The sequence below is a fragment of the Oncorhynchus kisutch genome, linkage group LG18 (assembly GCF_002021735.2).
Source record: "Oncorhynchus kisutch isolate 150728-3 linkage group LG18, Okis_V2, whole genome shotgun sequence".
Lineage (NCBI taxonomy): Eukaryota > Metazoa > Chordata > Actinopteri > Salmoniformes > Salmonidae > Oncorhynchus > Oncorhynchus kisutch.
Window position 1 is genome coordinate 39,199,843 of NC_034191.2, and position 20,152 is coordinate 39,219,994.

Below are 20,152 nucleotides of genomic sequence, written 5' to 3' on the forward strand. Positions count from 1 at the left end.
CTTGTGACTGTTACACACCGTCTGGGGGGCCTAAAGGAAGCAGTTGAGTCTGTACTCCCAAAACCAGCCACCGAGACGGCACCCCGACAGACAAAGCACTCGCACAGAGAAATTCATCAGAGACACAGTGGAACACAGACAGTGAACTCGCCTATGACTCCTACAGGCCCACATACACACAACGTTGTGTTCAACTGGACTCTCCCTGAAATAAGAAAGACTTGAATGAATAAGACATGTTTCAGATCGGAGTAGCCCGGGTGAACAGAATACACGCTCTTCTCATTTACAGTATAGTAACCACATTATCAGCACAAATGTCTATCTGTTTTGGGGGATGATAATAGTTTTGAGGAATTACACTTCTGAGAACTGACATTGAATATCTGGACCCAATTGCATTCACCTCGGCTAACACATAACCCTTAAAGACATAAGGTACCTCACATACACAATTAACAAAGGAGATGAAGCGCATAATCCTAATTCTTAAAGCGTTTTATTAGACCGTTGTTACAAATGGGGAAACATGTAGCGAGAGCTACATATTTACTGAGAATGAGGGAATTTTCTATAGCTGTAGCCTAGAGACAGTCCATGTTAGATGGCATTGTCGTAACCACACAACAAAATCCCATTAAACGTGTTGATACAACGGTTATAAGTGATACGTGCACTCGACATGACTGGCAGGGATAAAGGGAACAAGTGAGGCTGCTAAAGATGGGTTGTTATAGCTCCTGTCGCCGTAGTGCCTGTCACCGTAGCACCTATGCCCTTTTCCTTAGCCTAAACAGTGCTTTTCGTCACAGTAACAGACTCCTCCCTCACATGCTTTACAATCATGAGCCTTATAGTCAGCATCTTTTAACCCGCCTTACAACCAATCTTTTTTTTTGGTTTCCATCAATTCTTTCCGCCAATAGCACTTGTTTAAAAGGTACTCTCGCTGCACTCAGATCACATCGGAAATCGACACACTGGAGCATGCAAATGCATAAAAAAATACTGGGTAGGTAGGATTGGTGAAGAGAGTGCTGGTCAGAGAGGTAGGGAGACAGACGTACTGTAGTATCAGAGGGAATTACCGCTCTTCTTCTGTCTTTCTACCAGTCTGTTTGTCTATCCATCCGTCCATCCGTCAGCCATCTGTCTGTCTCTCTCTCTGACATACAGTCTCTCCACCAAGAGGGGAACAAGTGACAGGCACATAGGCATTCATCCATCTATAGGACAGGGTGAGCAGGGAGTAAAACCTGAACGAAACATCTCATACGTGCCAGATATGACATAGCCACATGTACATTAGAATATGTTTATTTGTTTTCTACATTTGATATATAATATATCTATTACTCTTTACTACAGAGGATTATAATCCTAATTCATAATGAAACAACAATAAGAGTTATCACAAAAGTCCACTTTCAACCTGGATTGTCATCTCCCTAAACTGTGCATCCGTGGACGAACAGTCCACCCAGATCGGTTGGTTATTCCGGAACCATTCCAGTCGGTTGAGATGACAGAGCCCCTCCCCCAGATGTCCAACCCAGGAAACAATTTCCGGATACCTATGCATTCCACGAACGTTACCTAACGTTATACGAACGTTCACTGCTTGCTGGTACTGCTCTCTTCTCATTCTAGACAAAACGTGGGAGGGGAAGTTCCAAGCAGAGTGGACCGGGGTTCTTGCTCAGGTCAGGGGGTCTAAGTGATCAGTCCCCTCCTCTCCTTCTTCCTCCTTCATCAGTTCAACCACTCCAGAAGAATGCTGCGATTGGCTGGAGCACGACAAGTGGGAAGACTGACTCTGTGTGTCTTCCTCCTCTAGCTCCACCCTCTCCACCATCTTCTTAATTCCCTGTCCCCGTGTCTCCTCCCTCCTCTGCTCCTCCATTGTCCACATGCTGTCCTCGATCTCGTCCTCCTTCCCCTGCACCTCCAGGTCAAAGTCCAACAACTCTTCCATCATCTCCTCAATCTCTGTCTCTCCGTCCATCTCCCCCTCCACCTCCGACCTCAGCTCATCCATGCTCTCTGTCCTGTTGATGTCATCCCTGTCATCGTCATCATCTCCCACCCTCCCCTCGGGCTCGCTGGCCTGGCTCTCACCAAACTCCAGGATGGTGGGCAGGTTGCCCTGCTTGGGGCAGCGCTTCCTCAGACTTACCAGGAAAGGCTGGGGCAGGGAGAAGATGTCCACGTTGTTGCCCAGGTCGATCCACGTGACACTGGGGAAGCTGGCCGGGTCCTTCAGGCTGTCCGTCAGCTCCTTGAGGACGGCACGGGTCAGCCGGTTGCCGTTGAGGGCCAGGGTCTCCAGCCGGGGCAGCGCACCCAGCGTGGGCAGGAGGAGGAGGAAGGCGTCGTCGGTGAGCTCGGTGAAGCCCAGCTCCAGGCTGCAGATGATGGGCGCGTGGCGCTGCAGGTAGGCACACAGGCGCTCCATGTCACGCACCGTCAGGGGGATGCCCGAAAGGTCCAGCGCCCCGTTAGGGGGAGGTGTCGACAGCATCACCTTGAGACTAGGAGGGAAAGGGGGGGGGGGAGTAATCAGTTACATGTTACGATGCGTGTTGACCAAACTGTAGGTAAATCTATTTAATATCTCCAATGCAAAATGTGTATGCAAATTGTAATTTTCCCAAGCACAAAACATGGTAAAGGTCCACATATCATACAGTCAATAAAACTATCAGGGTGAGCTATCTCCGAGAGCAACATCCCCCTGACAGGAAGAATATTACATTACTAGACCGTTAGAAGAGCCTGTGATGAGACAAGGACAGCAGGAGCATGGAGCCCCAGGCATAGCGACAGGTAGGTAGATTAATTACATTACTATCTGTAATACGGTTGTTTTCACCATTTCCTGACACTTCATGTGCTGAGGGGCAGAGGGGTGAGAAATGGGTTCACCCACTTACATGGGAAGGTTAGCAGAGAGATGATAAGAGGAGGAGAGATGGGGAGAGAGAGAGATGTTTAAGTTTCTGCATAATTAGTAGTCTGCCCGTCCGTGTTGCGTTTCAGTTTGCAAATCTGTCCATATGATCCAAACAAACAAATGCGATGAGATGTTCTGGGAGATTTTCTGCCAACCTCACCGAAACAAAGAAGTGGCTCTCTGTGGCACAGCTAGAGTGTTCACGCGTTTTGGCATAAGCTTGTGTCTTAATACTGTGGTTGACACTCAGGTGTGTAGTGTCTTTCAATTTGGTCACTATGATGTGAGTTTGGATGATTTCGGAGGAGATACAGAGGGGTCTTTTTTGACATCAGTCAACAAGCAGTAGACAATGCAGTGGCCTTGTGGTTAGAGTATTTGCCCAGAGATTGGACGTTTGGGAGTTCAATGACAAGTCATACCAAAGACTGTAAAAATGGAACCTGATGCCTCTCTGCTTGGCACTCAGCATTAGGGAAATAGATTGGGGGTAAGGCCCTGCGATAGACTAGTTCGCTGCCCAGGGGGGTGTACTTGTACATCAAGCCGCCTCATGCTATAGAAACAGGAGATGCCACTCATATGAGCTGTTCCAGCTTGCACAAGCCAAGGCGACTTACTTTACAACAAGAAGTAAAACGCTGATTGGCAATGTTGTTTGCTCAGTTTGGAGACTCTCAACCTAAAAATCACCACAGAATGAAATGAAAACTAGAAAGAAAGTGGAGATAAATAGAAAGAAAGAGGAGATAAATAGAAAGAAAGTGGAGATAAATAGAAAGAAAGTGGAGGTAAATAGAAAGAAATTGGAGGTACATAGAAAGAAATTGGAGGTCATAGAAAGAAATTGGAGGTACATAGAAAGAAATTGGAGGTACATAGAAAGAAATTGGAGGTACATAGAAAGAAATTGGAGGTACATAGAAAGAAATTGGAGGTACATAGAAAGAAATTGGAGGTACATAGAAAGAAATTGGAGGTACATAGAAAGAAATTGGAGGTCATAGAAAGAAATTGGAGGTCATAGAAAGAAATTGGAGGTACATAGAAAGAAATTGGAGGTACATAGAAAGAAATTGGAGGTACATAGAAAGAAATTGGAGGTCATATAAAGTTTTTTTTAACCTTTTTTTAACCAGGCAAGTCAGTTAAGAACACATTCTTATTTTCAATGACGGCCTAGGAACAGTGGGTTAACTGCCTGTTCAGGGGCAGAACGACAGACTTGTACCTTGTCAGCTCGGGGGTTTGAACTCACAACCTTCCGGTTACTAGTCCAACGCTCTAACCACTAGGCTACCCTGGAGGTAAATAGAAAGAAAGTGGAGGTAAATAGAAAGAAAGTGGAGGTAAATAGAAAGAAAGTGGAGATATAGAAAGAAAGTGGAGATAAATAGAAAGTGGAGATAAATAGAAAGAAAGTGGAGATAAATAGAAAGAAAGTGGAGATAAATAGAAAGAAAGTGGAGATAAATAGAAAGAAAGTGGAGGTAAATAGAAAGAAAATGGAGGTAAATAGAAAGAAAGTGGAGGTAAATAGAAAGAAAGTGGAGATAAATAGAAAGAAAGTGGAGATAAATAGAAAGAAAGTGGAGGTAAATAGAAAGAAAGTGGAGGTAAATAGAAAGAAAGTGGAGATAAATAGAAAGAAAGTGGAGATAAATAGAAAGAAAGTCGAGGTAAATAGAAAGAAAGTGGAGACAAATAGAAAGAAAGTGGAGACAAATAGAAAGGAAAGGAGTGAGTCCAGATAATCCAGACCTCGGGGGGACAGAAGAAGAAAAACAACATGTTCCAAAGTGAAAATACACTCACAGCACAGCAGAAGTCTTGTGCTTGGCAGTGAATAAACTAAACTGAACAAAGGCCTGCTCTGCATTTTATGCCATAAAAAGGCAAAAGTGAGATCAGACTTGAACGTCTTCCAGGTACAAATGAAAACAATACAATGCATGTGAGGCAGGATTAGGTCTGGACCCCAATTATTACTCAACACCCCCCCCCCCCTCCCCATTTTCTTTGCTTAATTAGGAATTTACCGTAACAATACTAAATCCCCCTCCCAATGGCTGTGTAGTGCTAGGATTTCAGCCAAAGAAACCCATTTATTAGTTGGTCCAGGCATAGAATTACAAGAAGGGACTAATCACAGAACATTGACTTGAACGTGAATATCCGTTATAATTCTAATTCCATGGGGTCAAGCACTCCTCTCAAATCCGTCAACAACATTGAGACATGGTGTAGTCCCACTTATGCTGCTAAATCAGTCTAGATCTTGTTTTGGTATTAATTACTTAAAAACACAACGTTTTATAACTTCTCTCAAGCTAATGGATTTTTATGGGAATTGGGTCGTAGCAAACAAATGGAATTACTAGAATGGGAAAATCTTTCAGACAGTGTACAATTGACAGTACAGTCATGTCTACACTCAATATGGCTGACGGCCCACCCAAAACGGAGCTTTGACTGAAATATCCGTTCCATTTATTATTTGTCTATGAGTCGAAGTCAATGGTCCCTGGGTTATGACCTCATGATGAATCTCTGGCTCCCTTTCAGCATTCTCCCTGTGACTTCTCCCCTGATAGTTTTAACTAACAAATCTTTTTTTTTTAAAGCAGAGCAGAACGTAAATAGAAACAGATGAAACCGGTGTACAGGACATCAAATCCCACACTATCAGCCTGGCTCCCGACCAGAATCCCACGCTTTAGACTGTAGCAACGCTGAGCCGAGTTCTCTCCCTCTCAGACACGGGAGTCAGGACCTCAGGGCTCAGATACTACATATGGGGACCTTTCTCGAGAAGATCCGACTAACAACACACATTAAATCCCACGCTTTATGCTAGAGCAACGCTGAGTTGAGATCTCTTGCTCTCAGACACAGGAGTCCTCAGGGCTTAGATCAAATCAAATGTTATTGGTCACATACACACATGTAGCAGGTATTATTGTGGGTGTAGCGAAATGCTTGTACCACATACTACATACCACAACGAGGACCGATCTAGCAAACCAAGACATTTTGCTCACAGTTTTATCCTTTCTTTTCATTTGAACCTAGTTTTCAAAATGTAAAACACACTTCATCTGTTTAACCCCAATAACAAACAAACTATATCACATGAATGTGTGTTTATGATAATAAGAGTAAATCACTGTTTACCCCTCAAGGAGAGACATTAGATTATATCTTAAATCAAATCAAATCACATTTTATTGGTCAGATAGACATATTTAGCAGATGTCATTGCGGGCGTAGCGAAATGCTTGTGTTCCTAACTCCAACAGAGCAGTAGTATCTAACAGTGTAGTAGTATCTAAAAACGATTCACAACAACACACACAAATCTAGAAGTTAAAAAAATGAATTAGGATATAAATATTACATTGAGCAGAATACAGTATATACATATGAGTTGAGTAAAGCAGTATGTAAACATTACGTAAACATTATTTCAGTGACTAGTGTTTCATTATTAAAGATGATCCCTTGTATAGTAGCTCCAGTCTGCAGATCCACCCTAAAATCCCTGTCGAGTGAGCTTCACACAAATCACTGACCCTTGGTGACCTGGTGACACCATTGTTCAGTGACATAACGCAACCCTAGTGACAGCACAGTGCCATTGCAATATAATGAGTGTGGTATTAAATTACACTTTAGGTGTCAGCTAGTCCATTGGCAGCAAAGATGATATCACTTTTCCCCTGTGTGTGTGTGTGTGTGTGTCTCACCTTATCCTGGTCATCTGTCTCTATGGGAGACGGGCAGAGCTACGGTTGGCCCCCCATTACTGCTTCATTCTCTCTATCACCACATTCAACTCTACTTCTCAGATCATTACAGTGGCCACTCATTGTTTTGTGTAGGCCTGACACACACACACACACACACACACACACACACACACACACACACTTCTAAATTTGACAGTTGCTTACTTGGTGGCTAAGCATCTGTTCTCTCATCACTGTCAGTTCACACAGTCTTGCTGCAGGGAACAGAGCTGTTATTTCCAGTTAGCTGATCCTCACTCCAATGCATAGACTGCTTAAAGCCTTTAAATTCTAAAGAACAGAAGCTAGTATCCTTTTTTTTCATATAAGAACATTATCAATTAGCATACTACTGTAAGGGACTACAGGGACTTACAGTAGTGAGAGCATATCATATTGTACCGTTGGGTACTGGTCCCCTGTGGGAATTGAACCCACAACCCTGGCGTTGCAAGCGCCATGCTCTACCAACTAAGTCACATGGGACGTTAAGGAGGGTAATGTACACCCACAACCACATCTCGTTTCTATTTATTAGAGTCCTCTTTCAACATTTCATTCCTTGACATTCTTTATCCATTCCAATATATATATATTTTTTAAATCCCCTCAATTTTCGATCTTGTCTCATTGCTGCAACTCACCCAACAGGCTCGGGAGAGGCGAAGGTAGAATCATGCGTCCTCCGAAACATGACCCGCCTAACCACGCTCCTTACCACCCGCCAGCTTAACCCAGAAGCCAGACGCACCAATGTGTCAGAGGAAACACTGTTCAACTGGCGACCGGGGTGAGCCTGCAGGCACCCGGCCCGCCACAAGGAGTCGCTAGAGCACGATGAGGCCAATTGTGTGCCGTCCTATGGGACTCCCGGCCACGGCTGGTTGTGGCACAGCCCTGGAATGAACCCGGGTCTGTAGTAACGCCTTAGGCCACTGCACCACTCGGGAGGCCCCTAGGACAAATTATATTTCCTGTTTAAGGCTGAGTCAGCCACTGCCCAATTACAAAGCCATCCTCAACATTCATCAAGACTATGGTTCAGTATCTAACTAGGGGAAGTTCACTCATTAGGTTTCCTAGTACTTTTTTTTAAACAATAACCACTTGAACTGGAAATGGGGCTTAGGGGCTGGCACAACTCAGTCAAGTAGTTCCCCCTGGAAGAAGCAGTGTGTGTGTGCATGCGTGTCTCCATACGTGTGTGTCCATCTAAACGTGTGTGTGTCCTTTCGTGTGTTTGTGTGTGCGCGGTGGGTGCCGAGGTCATGACCAGTCCAGAGCTGAGGCAGAGTGTATGAGACAGCAACGGCAGAGGAGGAGAAGGAGGAGGAGGAGGAGATGAGCCCTCTCCTCCAGTGCTCCTGTCCCCCCATGCTAATTAGCTAGCGGCTAATGTAACCCATGGCAAAAGGTATTAATGGCCCGACTCCTCCACCACAGAGACAGGGTCACAGAGACAGGGTCACAGAGACAGGGTCACAGAGACAGGGTCACGGAGACAGGGTCACGGAGACAGGGTCACGGAGACAGGGTCACAGAGACAGGGTCACAGAGACAGGGTCACAGAGACAGGGTCACAGAGACAGGGTCACAGAGACAGGGTCACAGAGACAGGGTCACAGAGACAGGGTGACGGAGACAAAGCTAAAGTGATCCACAGAACACATTATATGCAGACCTGGGTTCAAATACTATTTGCAATCATTTCAAATATTTTAGCTAGGCTCGCTTTGAGTTTGCCTTGCGCAATAGAGCCAATGGAATAGTCCCAATTGTCCCAAAAGCCCGCCACCTGTCAGTCCAGGCAGACTAAAGCAAACAGTCAAAGTATTTAAAGCCTTGGTCTGATTATATGCAGTGAGGTGGAGATACGAAAGAGGTTTCCTCTAGTTACCTCTGTAATTACGGATGGAATGGTGGAGTCAATTAGGACCCGGCAGGCACTGACATGCACAGTGCTACTCTACAATAGAACCCAGGCACTGACATGCACAGTGTTACTCTACAATAGAACCCAGGCACTGACATGCACAGTGTTACTCTACAATAGAACCCAGGCACTGACATGCACAGTGTTACTCTACAATAGAACCCAGGCACTGACATGCACAGTGTTACTCTACAATAGAACCCAGGCACTGACATGCACAGTGTTACTCTACAATAGAACCCAGGCACTGACATGCACAGTGTTACTCTACAATAGAACCCAGGCACTGACATGCACAGTGTTACTCTACACTAGAACCCAGGCACTGACATGCACAGTGTTACTCTACAATAGAACCCAGGCACTGACATGCACAGTGTTACTCTACAATAGAACCCAGGCACTGACATGCACAGTGTTACTCTACAATAGAACCCAGGCACTGACATGCACAGTGTTACTCTACAATAGGACCCAGGCACTTCAGACTACGTGACAAGAAGGAGTTTTCATCACTAGCAAACCGTGTCACAATAACCTTCTCAAATGACATACTGGTGGGTGACAGTAAACTGGCCCTTAGTGGTCTATGCACCCAGTCCAAAACCCAGTCCATAATCAACGACATCAGACTCGATCTGACAAACAGTAGAACGGACAAATAGAAGGCATCTCTCCTGAGAGAGAGAGACACACAGACACCGTACAGAGGCAGGACGCCCACGAGGTAGGTCACAGAAGCAGGGGTGTTAAATCACAGCACTGTACATAAATCTCCAAAGTCCATTGTGATTACCGTAGAAGTACAACGACCAGAACAGTCATCATTTTAATGATATGGTAATTGCACTGTCCTGTCAGAGCCATATAAATATAATTATATTTCTATGGTCAGAGCCGTGTACAGTGCTAACGTGATTAGAACCCTGTTGTCTGGGCTACTGCGTAGGCGTAGTATTGTCCCTTCTACGGATCCTATTTCTATGGTGATTACGCTGTGGAACAATAGCAGGCGATAGTAGAGCTCAGAGCTGTAAAGGTAAGAGAGACTGGAGACAGAGAGAGCTGAGGAACATATGTACCCCAGTGTGTGTGGTGTGTGGTGAGTGTGGTGTGTGTGGTGAGTGTGGTGTGGCACTGAGAGAACAGGCTCAGGCAAGAGCTCTGGGGATATAAACACCACCGCTGGGCCCCTGTAATAACCACCTCCGGGGTCAACGGACCCATTACACGCTTTATGGAAACAGTTACACCATAACACACTTTGGAAGTTGTTACACAGGAATATACACACATACACACATGCACGCACACACACATGCACACGCACACGCACACACTACATCATCAGTTGTATACTGTGCAGCAGCTGCGCCGTATACAGCACAGCTATGAGAGTTAGAAGATCTGCATCACTGATGGGGAGGGTGCAGCACACAGACACCCATCTGTGGCGCTGTCATTCACTGACTCACTTAGCTGAGTAAATATGACTCCCATTCATCAATGTACTCACGGGTAGAACAGTTAGAGCTAGGGGCAGAGTGAAGGCTTCTGGGAGTAGATGATGAATGAAAAAGACGAGATAAGGCGCGCGTGTACACAGATTTGCTCTAGATTAGGTTTATACAGAAACACACACACACACACACACACACACACACACACACACACACACATAGGATGCCTTGTTTTAGTCGCGTTAGACTGGACCAAGCCAGACACATAGCATGTCTTGTTTTAGTCGAGTTAGACTGGACCAAGCCAGACACATAGCATGTCTTGTTTTAGTCGAGTTAGACTGGACCAAGCCAGACACATAGCATGTCTTGTTTTAGTCGAGTTAGACTGGACCATGCCAGACACATAGCATGTCTTGTTTTAGTCGAGTTAGACTGGACCAAGCCAGACACATAGGATGTCTTGTTTTAGTCGCGTTAGACTGGACCAAGCCAGACACATAGCATGTCTTGTTTTAGTCGAGTTAGACTGGACCAAGCCAGACACATAGCATGTCTTGTTTTAGTCGAGTTAGACTGGACCAAGCCAGACACATAGCATGTCTTGTTTTAGTCGAGTTAGACTGGACCATGCCAGACACATAGCATGTCTTGTTTTAGTCGAGTTAGACTGGACCAAGCCAGACACATACACCAGATTGATTATGTGGCATTTTCATGACTTCCTCTGATTTGTCCACTGAGGAAGGAACTGGGAAATCAGGGAGGATGAAACGATGATTCAGTCCGATCCGTCGGCCCAAGATGCCACGTCAAGCCTTTTATTTGCACAAACTAATCACATTGATTAACAACAAAAAAGGCCTGCAGTTCTTGTGTGTAGGCCAAAGAGTGCGCCAGTCCACACTGACCCAGAATTAAAATGAGAAACTTACATTTGACAAACCTTCGCACATATAAATAAATAATCATAGCTTCTTCTGTGTGTGCATGCTGTCTTTGGCCAAACTTTCTCTCTAGCTCTAGTGACCCATCAGAGGGTACCACATGCCCATGTGATACACACACACACACGTAGGCGCGCACGCACAACGTGTCCCCTGTCTCCTCACCATGCCTGCGGCTTCCTCTTCAGTATGCCCTGCCGTCTCCACTGTGAGTGTGGGCTCAGGTGATAGGTCAGCTGGCGACACACCTTCTCCATGGCACCCAGAGAATCCTCCCCCTGACAGAGAGAGAGAGAGAAGGAAAGAAAGAATGTAAGAGGGAAAGAGAGAAAAACAGACAGCGTAGGTTAATATTGGCTGATGGGAGCAGAGAAGCTCCTGTGATGACCGGAGAGGAGCTGAGGGACTGGGTTATATCTGGGTTATATCTTTCATGCCGTCCCTAGGAGGGGTGCGTCACTTGAGTGGGTTGAGTCACTGATGTGATCTTCCTGTCTGGGTTGGCGCCCCCCCTTGGGTTGTGCCGTGGCAGAGACCTGGAATGATGACTCCTTGCTGTCCCCAGTCCACCTGGCAGTGCTGCTGCTCCAGTTTCAACTGTTCTGCCTGCGGTTATGGAATCCTGACCTGTTCACCGGACGTGCTACCTGTCCCAGACCTATTATTTGACCATGCTGGTCATTTATGAACATTTGAACATCTTGGTCATGTTCTGTTATAATCTCCACCCTGGTTCCATAACCTGGTTCCTCTCTAGGTTTCTTCCTAGGTTTTGGCCTTTCTAGGGAGTTTTTCCTAGCCAACGTGCTTCAACACCTGCATTGCTTGCTGTTTGGGGTTTTAGGCTGGGTTTTTGTACAGCACTTTGAGATATCAGCTGATGTAAGAAGGGCTTTATAAATACATTTGATTTGATTTATAGCTCAGGCCCTGGGTTATACCATGTTCTCTCCCCCCCCCCCCCTCCCTCCCTCCCTCCTCCCCCTCCCTCCCTCCCTCCCTCCCTCCCTCCCTCCCTCCCCCTCCTTCCCTCCCTCCCTCTCTTCAGAAGCACTACGTATCGATGCCAGGTTTTCACAACAACTACACAGGTAAACACAACCGACAGGGACATATAACACATTTTATGGAGAACATGGAATGCTCTTACCATGGCCATCAGAGGAGGAAAGTGAAGGGTGGCACGGGTATGCGAAGATATTATACAGGTCATTATTGTCTGTGAGGTCATATCGACGCGCTATTGGTTAATCTCTGCTATTCTGCACCTAGGTCATCGTCCCAGAAGGCCAGTACGTGCTGTTGGTGGTAAGATCCCTAGGAATGAAAACGAAGCCATTATATGAGGCCACTTAGGTTTCTTATTCAGGGAGAGATTGGTAAGAGGTTCAAGGGTCTGCCCTGTTGCTGCTTTGTTCCCAGCGTGTGTGTGTGTGTGTTTCTATGTGTGTGTGTGTGTGTGCATGTTTATTGTTTCCAGCTCCCTGCCTGTGTCCTCTGGAGGTAAGACATATTACATTATTAATATCTCCACTTTCTCCTCCACTAGTTCAGCGAGCCCTACTGATGTGGTAACTATACCAAGCATGTGTACCACCAAATACGCATCTTGTGGATTATATGATTGTGTGTGGATGCCTGTAGTACAGTAACACAGGATTTTATAGCTCTTGCAATTTCCTTTGAGCAGACGTGGTCCCACAAGTGCTAGCTGTAACAATATGGTTACACATATTGATCAAATATGAGATATTTACAGTCATTCGTTAGTAGCCGTTCGAAGTATCTATCTCAATTTGGATGTGTGATAAACCTGTTTGTGGGGTCTCTCTGTCTGAACAGTAGTCTGTGGGAGAAGGGGAACAGGAGGTATCGACCAGTCTGTTACTGATCATCAATACTCTGCACTAACTCACCATGTCCCAAATGGCAACCTATTCCCTACATAGTGCACTCCTTTTGACCTGGGCCCATAGGGATCTGGTCCAAAGTAGAGCACTACTTAGGGAACTGGGTGCCATTTGGGATGCGGCCTCTCCCCACTGATCTGATACAGGCAGCAGCAGGCTAGCAGCATATGCTGGGCTACCGAGGGATTCCTCTCCATGCTGTGTCCACTGGCCTAGATATGTCTACAGCAACCAGAAGACTCTGTCTCAGACTGGCACACAGGCAGGACAGGACAGGACAGACATGTACAGGATGACACTATACTGTAGAACAACACTGTTCTGGTAGTAGGGAAGGGAGAGGCTATGCTTTTCCTCAGAGACATCTATTTACATATATATGGGGCTCTGGTTTTCCTTCAGTCATGTTGCTATCTTTCAGCTGTATAGCACTCTATCAAAATGAAACGTCGCACACACACACACACACACACACACACACACACCTTGGGATGCAATCTGCACTGTAAACCTCTCTCCCGGTTCTGTTCTATTTGACTACCTGACCTTCACAATAAACATGACAAGGACAGATAATGAATTAAATACCTACCGACTCCCCACTGTCTCCTCTCCTAAGACCCAATCAAAACCTTCTCAAAGGAAGTGCAGTACGGTCAGTATGCATTCCCCTGTGTGGTATGGCTGGCTGTGTGAGTGTATATATATAGCTGTGTGTGTGTGTGTGTGTGTGTGTGTGTGTGTGTGTGTGTGTGTGTGTGTGTGTGTGTGTGTGTGTGTGTGTGTGTGTGTGTGTGTGTGTGAGTGTCACTGTGACACAGGGCAGAGCTGCTCTGGTCTCTGTCCCTGCAGACAGGCTGCAGTCCCCTACTGACAGAGGCATCAGAAACTCAGCACCTCACCGTTGGGCCTCACAGCACTCTCCACTCCTCTCCTCTCTCCACTCCTCTCCTCTCTCCACTCCTCTCCTCTCTCCACTCCTCTCCTCTCCTCTCCTCTCTCCACTCCTCTCCTCTCTACTCTCCTCTCCTCTCTACTCTCCTCTCCTCTCTCCACTCCTCTCCTCTTTCCACTCCTCTCCTCTCTCCACTCCTCTCCTCTCCACTCCTTTCCTCTCTCCACTCCTCTCTCCACTCCTCCCCTCTCTCCACTCCTCTCCTCTTTCCACTCCTCTCCTCTTTCCACTCCTCTCCTCTCTCCACTCCTCTCCTCTCCACTCCTTTCCTCTCTCCACTCCTCTCTCCACTCCTCCCCTCTCTCCACTCCTCTCCTCTCCTCTCTCCACTCCTCTCCTCTCTCCACTCCTCTCCTCTCCACTCCTCTCCTCTCTCCACTCCTCTCTCCACTCCTCTCCTCTCTCCACTCCTCTCCTCTCTCCACTCCTCACCTCTCTCCACTCCTCTCCTCTCCTCTCCTCTCCTCTCCTCTCCTCTCCTCTCCTCTCCTCTCTCCACTCCTCTCTCCACTCCTCTCCTCTCTCCACTCCTCTCCTCTCTCCACTCCTCTCCTCTCTCCACTCCTCTCCACTCCACTCCTCTCTCCACTCCTCTCCTCTCTCCACTCCTCTCCTCTCCTCTCCTCTCCTCTCTCCACTCCTCTCTCCACTCCTCTCATCTCCTCTCTCCACTCCTCTCCTCTCCTCTCTCCACTCCTCTCCTCTCTCCACTCCTCTCCTCTCCACTCTCCTCTCCTCTCTCCACTCCTCACTCCTCTCCTCTCTCCTCTCCAATCCTCTCCTCTCCTCTCCTCTCCTCTCTACACTCCTCTCCTCTCCACTCCTCTCCTCTCCTCTCCTCTCCTCTCCTCTCCTCTCCTCTCCTCTCCTCTCCTCTCCTCTCCTCTCTCCACTCCTCTGTCCACTCCTCTCCTCTCTCCACTCCTCTCCTCTCTCCACTCCTCTCCACTCCACTCCACTCCTCTCTCCACTCCTCTCCTCTCTCCACTCCTCTCCTCTCCACTCCTTTCCTCTCTCCACTCCTCCCCTCTCCACTCCTCTCCTCTCCTCTCTCCACTCCTCTCCTCTCTCCACTCCTCCCCTCTCCTCTCCTCTCTTCTCTCCACTCCTCTCCTCTCTCCACTCCTCTCCTCTCTCCACTCCTCTCCACTCCTCTCCTCTCCTGTCCTCTCCTCTCTCCACTCCTCTCCTCTCTACTCTCCTCTCCTCTCTCCACTCCTCTCCTCTCTCCACTCCTCACCTCTCTCCACTCCTCTCCTCTCTCCACTCCTCTCCTCTCCTCTCCTCTCCTCTCCTCTCCTCTCCTCTCCTCTCCTCTCCTCTCCTCTCTCCACTCCTCTCCTCTCCTCTCTACACTCCTCTCCTCTCTCCACTCCTCTCTCCACTCCTCTCTCCACTCCTCTCCTCTCTCCACTCTTCTCCACTCCACTCCTCTCTCCACTCCTCTCCTCTCCTCTCTCCACTCCTCTCCTCTCTCCTCTCCTCTCCTCTCTACACTCCTCTCCTCTCCTCTCTACACTCCTCTCCTCTCCTCTCTACACTCCTCTCCTCTCTACACTGTGGCAACTGAGCTGCCACCAACCCTGCTGGAGTATTGAAACACATCATCCTGAGATGTTATGAAACATTACAGTACATTACATAGACCACTTCATCAATTATTGTGCAACACCTTGCCAGGGACTGGGAGCACCAACAGAAAAGGTTGAAAACACAATTTTGGTGTTCCGTGTTTTGTGCAGAATTAGATACCTTCTCTTTTGGTGCCGTTTCCTTTCTCTAATGCTTCTCAACATCATTATGTGTTAAATCCCGTTTAGTGGAGAAGGACATACTTTTTCTGAAGTGTTTTAATGTTTAATATCGTTTTATATATTTGAAAATGTGCCATTAACATACCTTTCGGCAGGCATTGTCAAGCACAGTATTCAAACCACCAGCAGTAACTGGAGGTTGAACTGCAAGAACTGAGGATTCTGCACTTGCCTCTTCCATTGACAATCTTGAATGTGGGACTGGGTGCTGTCCTCACTGAACCTCAGTTTGCCTGACGACTTTGACAGCTCTGATCCATTACACCTCATGGCACAACAAGCTTAATACTAATATAGAAATGTACTTTTCTTTCTTCAAACATGAATACAACATTGTGTAAAAGAATCATAAAGTCCTCCAAAAAATTGGGGGCCACAATCCTCTAAAAACAGAGTGATGTGGCAAGATAGGAAATGCATGTTAATTAAAACCAATGTTTTCCAGGGACTTCAATCACTCCCTTGTCTCTCTCTTTTGTTATCCTCATGAAATATACTTACATTTTGAGAAACATATTATTTTGGTCAAATGAAATTAACAAATCATTGAAACGACTTGCACACATAAAAAATATTAAAAAATAAAAAGAAGATATTTGGGGGTATTTTGACACTTTATTGAGACAGCTCTGTTTTAAAACACAACCAGTGTATCAGAACACTTCCATTGGGTTTACATTCAAACACCCTCCAATCACCAGATCTCAGCATAGGTGCACTACTTTTCATGGTTTCATTACACAATCATGGCGTTTTGAGTCTTTCTATTTTTACAGTGTACACTAAGACACACTCTCTCTCCCTCCCTCCCCCCACACCACCCCTCCACAGGATTGATCTCTCAGCTACTCTCCCTGTTTTCCTACCTTCTGTGCTTTCTTGCTTTTCTTCTCTCTCTCTCTCTCTCTCTCTCTCTCTCCACTACACCAACACATAAATCTGTTTCTCTCATCTGTACTCAGAAACAAAATGGTCTCTTTGTAGTGCAGGTGGACTACTAGTTTCCCCATGGTGTTACGCGTCGTCATGGTGTTATCAATAACAACCTTCCATCGCTCATCCTTACTGTTCTCCACAAAGCCTAACTGTGTTTTCTTGCATGAACCACTCAGCACAAGCAGTTTCCTCACAGTACAAACGCAGTTCTTTGAATTGAATTGAATTTGGTCAATTGTTACAGGGCTGAAAACGGCAGCAGTCTGGGAGAGAAGAAGAGAAGTTGACAATAAACACCTGGGTTCACAATCTGCCAAGCTATTATTTTTTTTTTAAGGTTTGGGTTCAAATTGTGGCCAAGCAGAGCAGCAAGAGGAGGAATGTGGGCTGAATCAGTCTTTCAGACACATTTTCTACAACTTCCAAGTTTTATTATCAAGCGCACAATTACAGTGAAAGGACTTTCTTCCAAGCTCTTTCCCAACAATGCAGTAATCAATATCAGTAGTACTATATAGAAAAATAAAGACCACTGGTTACGACACAAATAGAGATGTTTACCGTCTGTGTGTGTGTGGTAATATTATGCTGGACTCGCTCCATTGTGAGCAGTAGCAGCAGCACTGAGGCTTGGAAGGCTGCCAGTATTTTCAGTGTGTGACTCATACAGGAGAACAAGGCACCGCTAGTCTGTCTGTCTTTAGTTTTCCCCTCTGTCTGTCTGTCCTTCCGTCGTTCCCCCCGCTGTCTGTCTGTCTGTCTGTCTGTCGTTCCCCCCGCGGTCTGTCTGTCTGTCCGTCGTTCCCCCCGCTATCTGTCTGCCATTCCCCCTGCTGTCTGTCTGCTTGCCTGTCTGCCGTTCCCCCTGCTGTCTGTCTGCCTGCCTGTCTGCCGTTCCCCCTGCTGTCTGTCTGCCTGCCTGTCTGCCGTTCCCCCTGCTGTCTGTCTGCTTGCCTGTCTGCCGTTCCCCCTGCTGTCTGTCTGCTTGCCTGTCTGCCGTTCCCCCTGCTGTCTGTCTGTTTGCCTGTCTGCCGTTCCCCCCGCTGTCTGTCTGCCATTCCCCCTGCTGTCTGTCTGCCTGCCTGTCTGCCGTTCCCCCTGCTGTCTGTCTGTCTGCCTGTCTGTCTGTCGTTCCTCCCACCGTCTTTCCCTCCATCTCCCTCTATCACTCCCTGCAAGACATGCGTCTCTCCTTCCATAATGACTAGTGAAATCTGTCTCTCTTTCCTAGTTGCCACATCCATCTATCCACCGCTAACTCCTTTCATCATCTCGCTCAGTGAACAAGACCGAAGCATGATTGTTAGAACAAGCTTAGGATTAGGCATGGGTGTAATCAAGAGGTATAATCCTTCTTTATCCATCATAACTATCTCAATATAATAATATGTAGATTCAACTAAAACAGATTGAAATCCTTATGGGAGGCTGTTTTCAACGGTGGGTCATTTTAATCCTTCTGGAAACGATTGTGTTGTTATTAATCACATACAGTATGAGGGTAAATGCAGAGATGGTATGTTATTCAAGCCATGTGGAGTTTTGAGTTGGTCTAATTCAATCTCTGACACTGGGGAACAGGTGGATGAGAGAGAGAGAGAGAGAGAGAGAGACCCTCCTCACATCCCTACGGGCATTCATGTGAGTGCATTTAGATTTCAGTCACAGAATCTCACCAGCTGATCATCAATACACTGTACTCAGTGGTGACCCGTCAGTCAGGGCTGGTGGGGCAGAGCCCCACCTGTTTTGAGGCTCACATTTTTTGCAAAAAAATGGGGTAGCCTGTTTTGCATGTTATTTTGGCATTAATATGTGTCACACATCAGTTTGCAAACAATGTAAGAAAAATAATAATAATTGAGTTTAATAAAGTCTCCATACAAACATGGTCTCTTTTGCTTTCTTGAGAAAGGCAGCTCCAAAATGCAACCCAGCTCAGTGCTTTCTGTGGTGGTGGGGCAGCCAGAGGAAAATAAGGAGCGTAGGGGTTGGTAATGGCTCCAGGTCATTGGCCACAGATAAAACAACGTCAAATCACATTATATCTACAGTAACTTTGATTGGACTGATCATGTCAACATCACAATTTTCTAAATCTTAGCTAGCAGTCATTGTCATGAATCAAGTCGACAATCTACTGGCAAATCCTTTTTAATCCTTGTCATATGTAGAGAAACATTGAAGAGAAATTATAGATAAAAATGTATCGGTGCTCATCGGCCATTGGACATAAACATTATAGGACAAGTTGGAAATCACAAATGTAACAATGAGTGGTTTGGAAGGAATCAGTGGCTAACTGCAAGCATTGCAACGCAATCATTAGCCTGCTATTCAGTGGAATGGGTGTGTGGTCCAAGTCTAGGTTTAAGGTTCTCTTTTCCAAGCTTAAAATGATAAACATTCAACATTGGCCATGCTGTCAATCCAGCATGATTTCTGCCTCGCTCAAAACAACTGGAAACTCAGAACTGGGAAATCTGACTTGAGTTCAAGATAACTGGGAACTCTACACACTACCACCAGAAGATCAATGACATCATCGTGATTCAACCTTGTTTTTTTTACGAGTTCCCAGTTGTCTTGAAAGAACCATATATACAGAGAATGTCAGACTTTGATGACAAAGTTTGATGTCAAGGGAGGACCGCCGCGCCACCTTCCTGTTCAAGAGAGCACAACTGTCACGCCCTGACCGCAGAGAGCTTTTTATGTCTCTATTTTGGTTTGGTCAGGGTGTGATTTGGGTGGGCATTCTATGTTCACGGTTGGTTTTCGGATTGTTTATTGTTTTTGTCGGCGTCATATAAATAAAAGGGAATATGTACGCTCACCACGCTGCGCCTTGGTCCAGTTCTCTCAACGGCCGTGACAACAAACACATTTTTGGTGAGTCCAAAAATGAATTGTATGCTTCTGTATAAATGATTTAATATGCCAGGGAAATATGTACAGTGCCTTCGGAAAGCATTCAGACCCCTTGACTTTATGTTTACTTTACAGCCTTCTAAAAATGTATTCAATTGTTTTTACCTCATCAACCTACACACAATACCTCATAATGACAAAGCAAAAAGAGGTTTTTAGTAATTATTGCTCATTTATAAAAATGTTGAAACTGAAATATCACATTTACATATGTATTCAGACCCTTTACTCAGTACTTTGTTGAAGCACCTTTGGCAGTGACTACAGCATCGAGTCTTCTTGGGTATGATGTTACAAGCTTGGCATACCTGTATTTGGGGAATATATCCCATTCTTCTGTGCACTTCCTCTCAAGCTCTGTCAGGTTGGATGTGGTGCGTTGCTGCACAGTTATTTTCAGGTCTCTCCTGAGATGTTCGATTGGGTTCAAGTCCGGGCTCTGGCTGGGCCATTCAAGGACATTCACAGACTTGTCCCGAAGCCACGCCTGCGTTGTCTTGGCTGTGTGCTTAGGGGCGTGGTCCT

The 20,152-nt window shown here is 46.1% G+C and overlaps 1 protein-coding gene across 1 annotated transcript in view; it reads right to left on the reverse strand.

Annotated features, from left to right (window-relative positions):
• Nucleotides 1-480: 480 nt before the first annotated feature.
• LOC109908948 (leucine-rich repeat-containing protein 75A) overlaps nt 481-20,152 on the reverse strand; it is a 31,090-nt gene continuing 11,418 nt past the window's right edge. Inside the window, exons 3-4 of the mRNA XM_020507763.2 lie at nt 11,247-11,359; nt 481-2,531 (exon numbers count right to left, since the gene is read on the reverse strand). Of these exons, the coding sequence (XP_020363352.1) occupies nt 1,700-2,531; nt 11,247-11,359 (945 nt within the window). The 3' untranslated portion in view covers nt 481-1,699. The remainder of the gene's footprint in view (nt 2,532-11,246; nt 11,360-20,152) is intronic.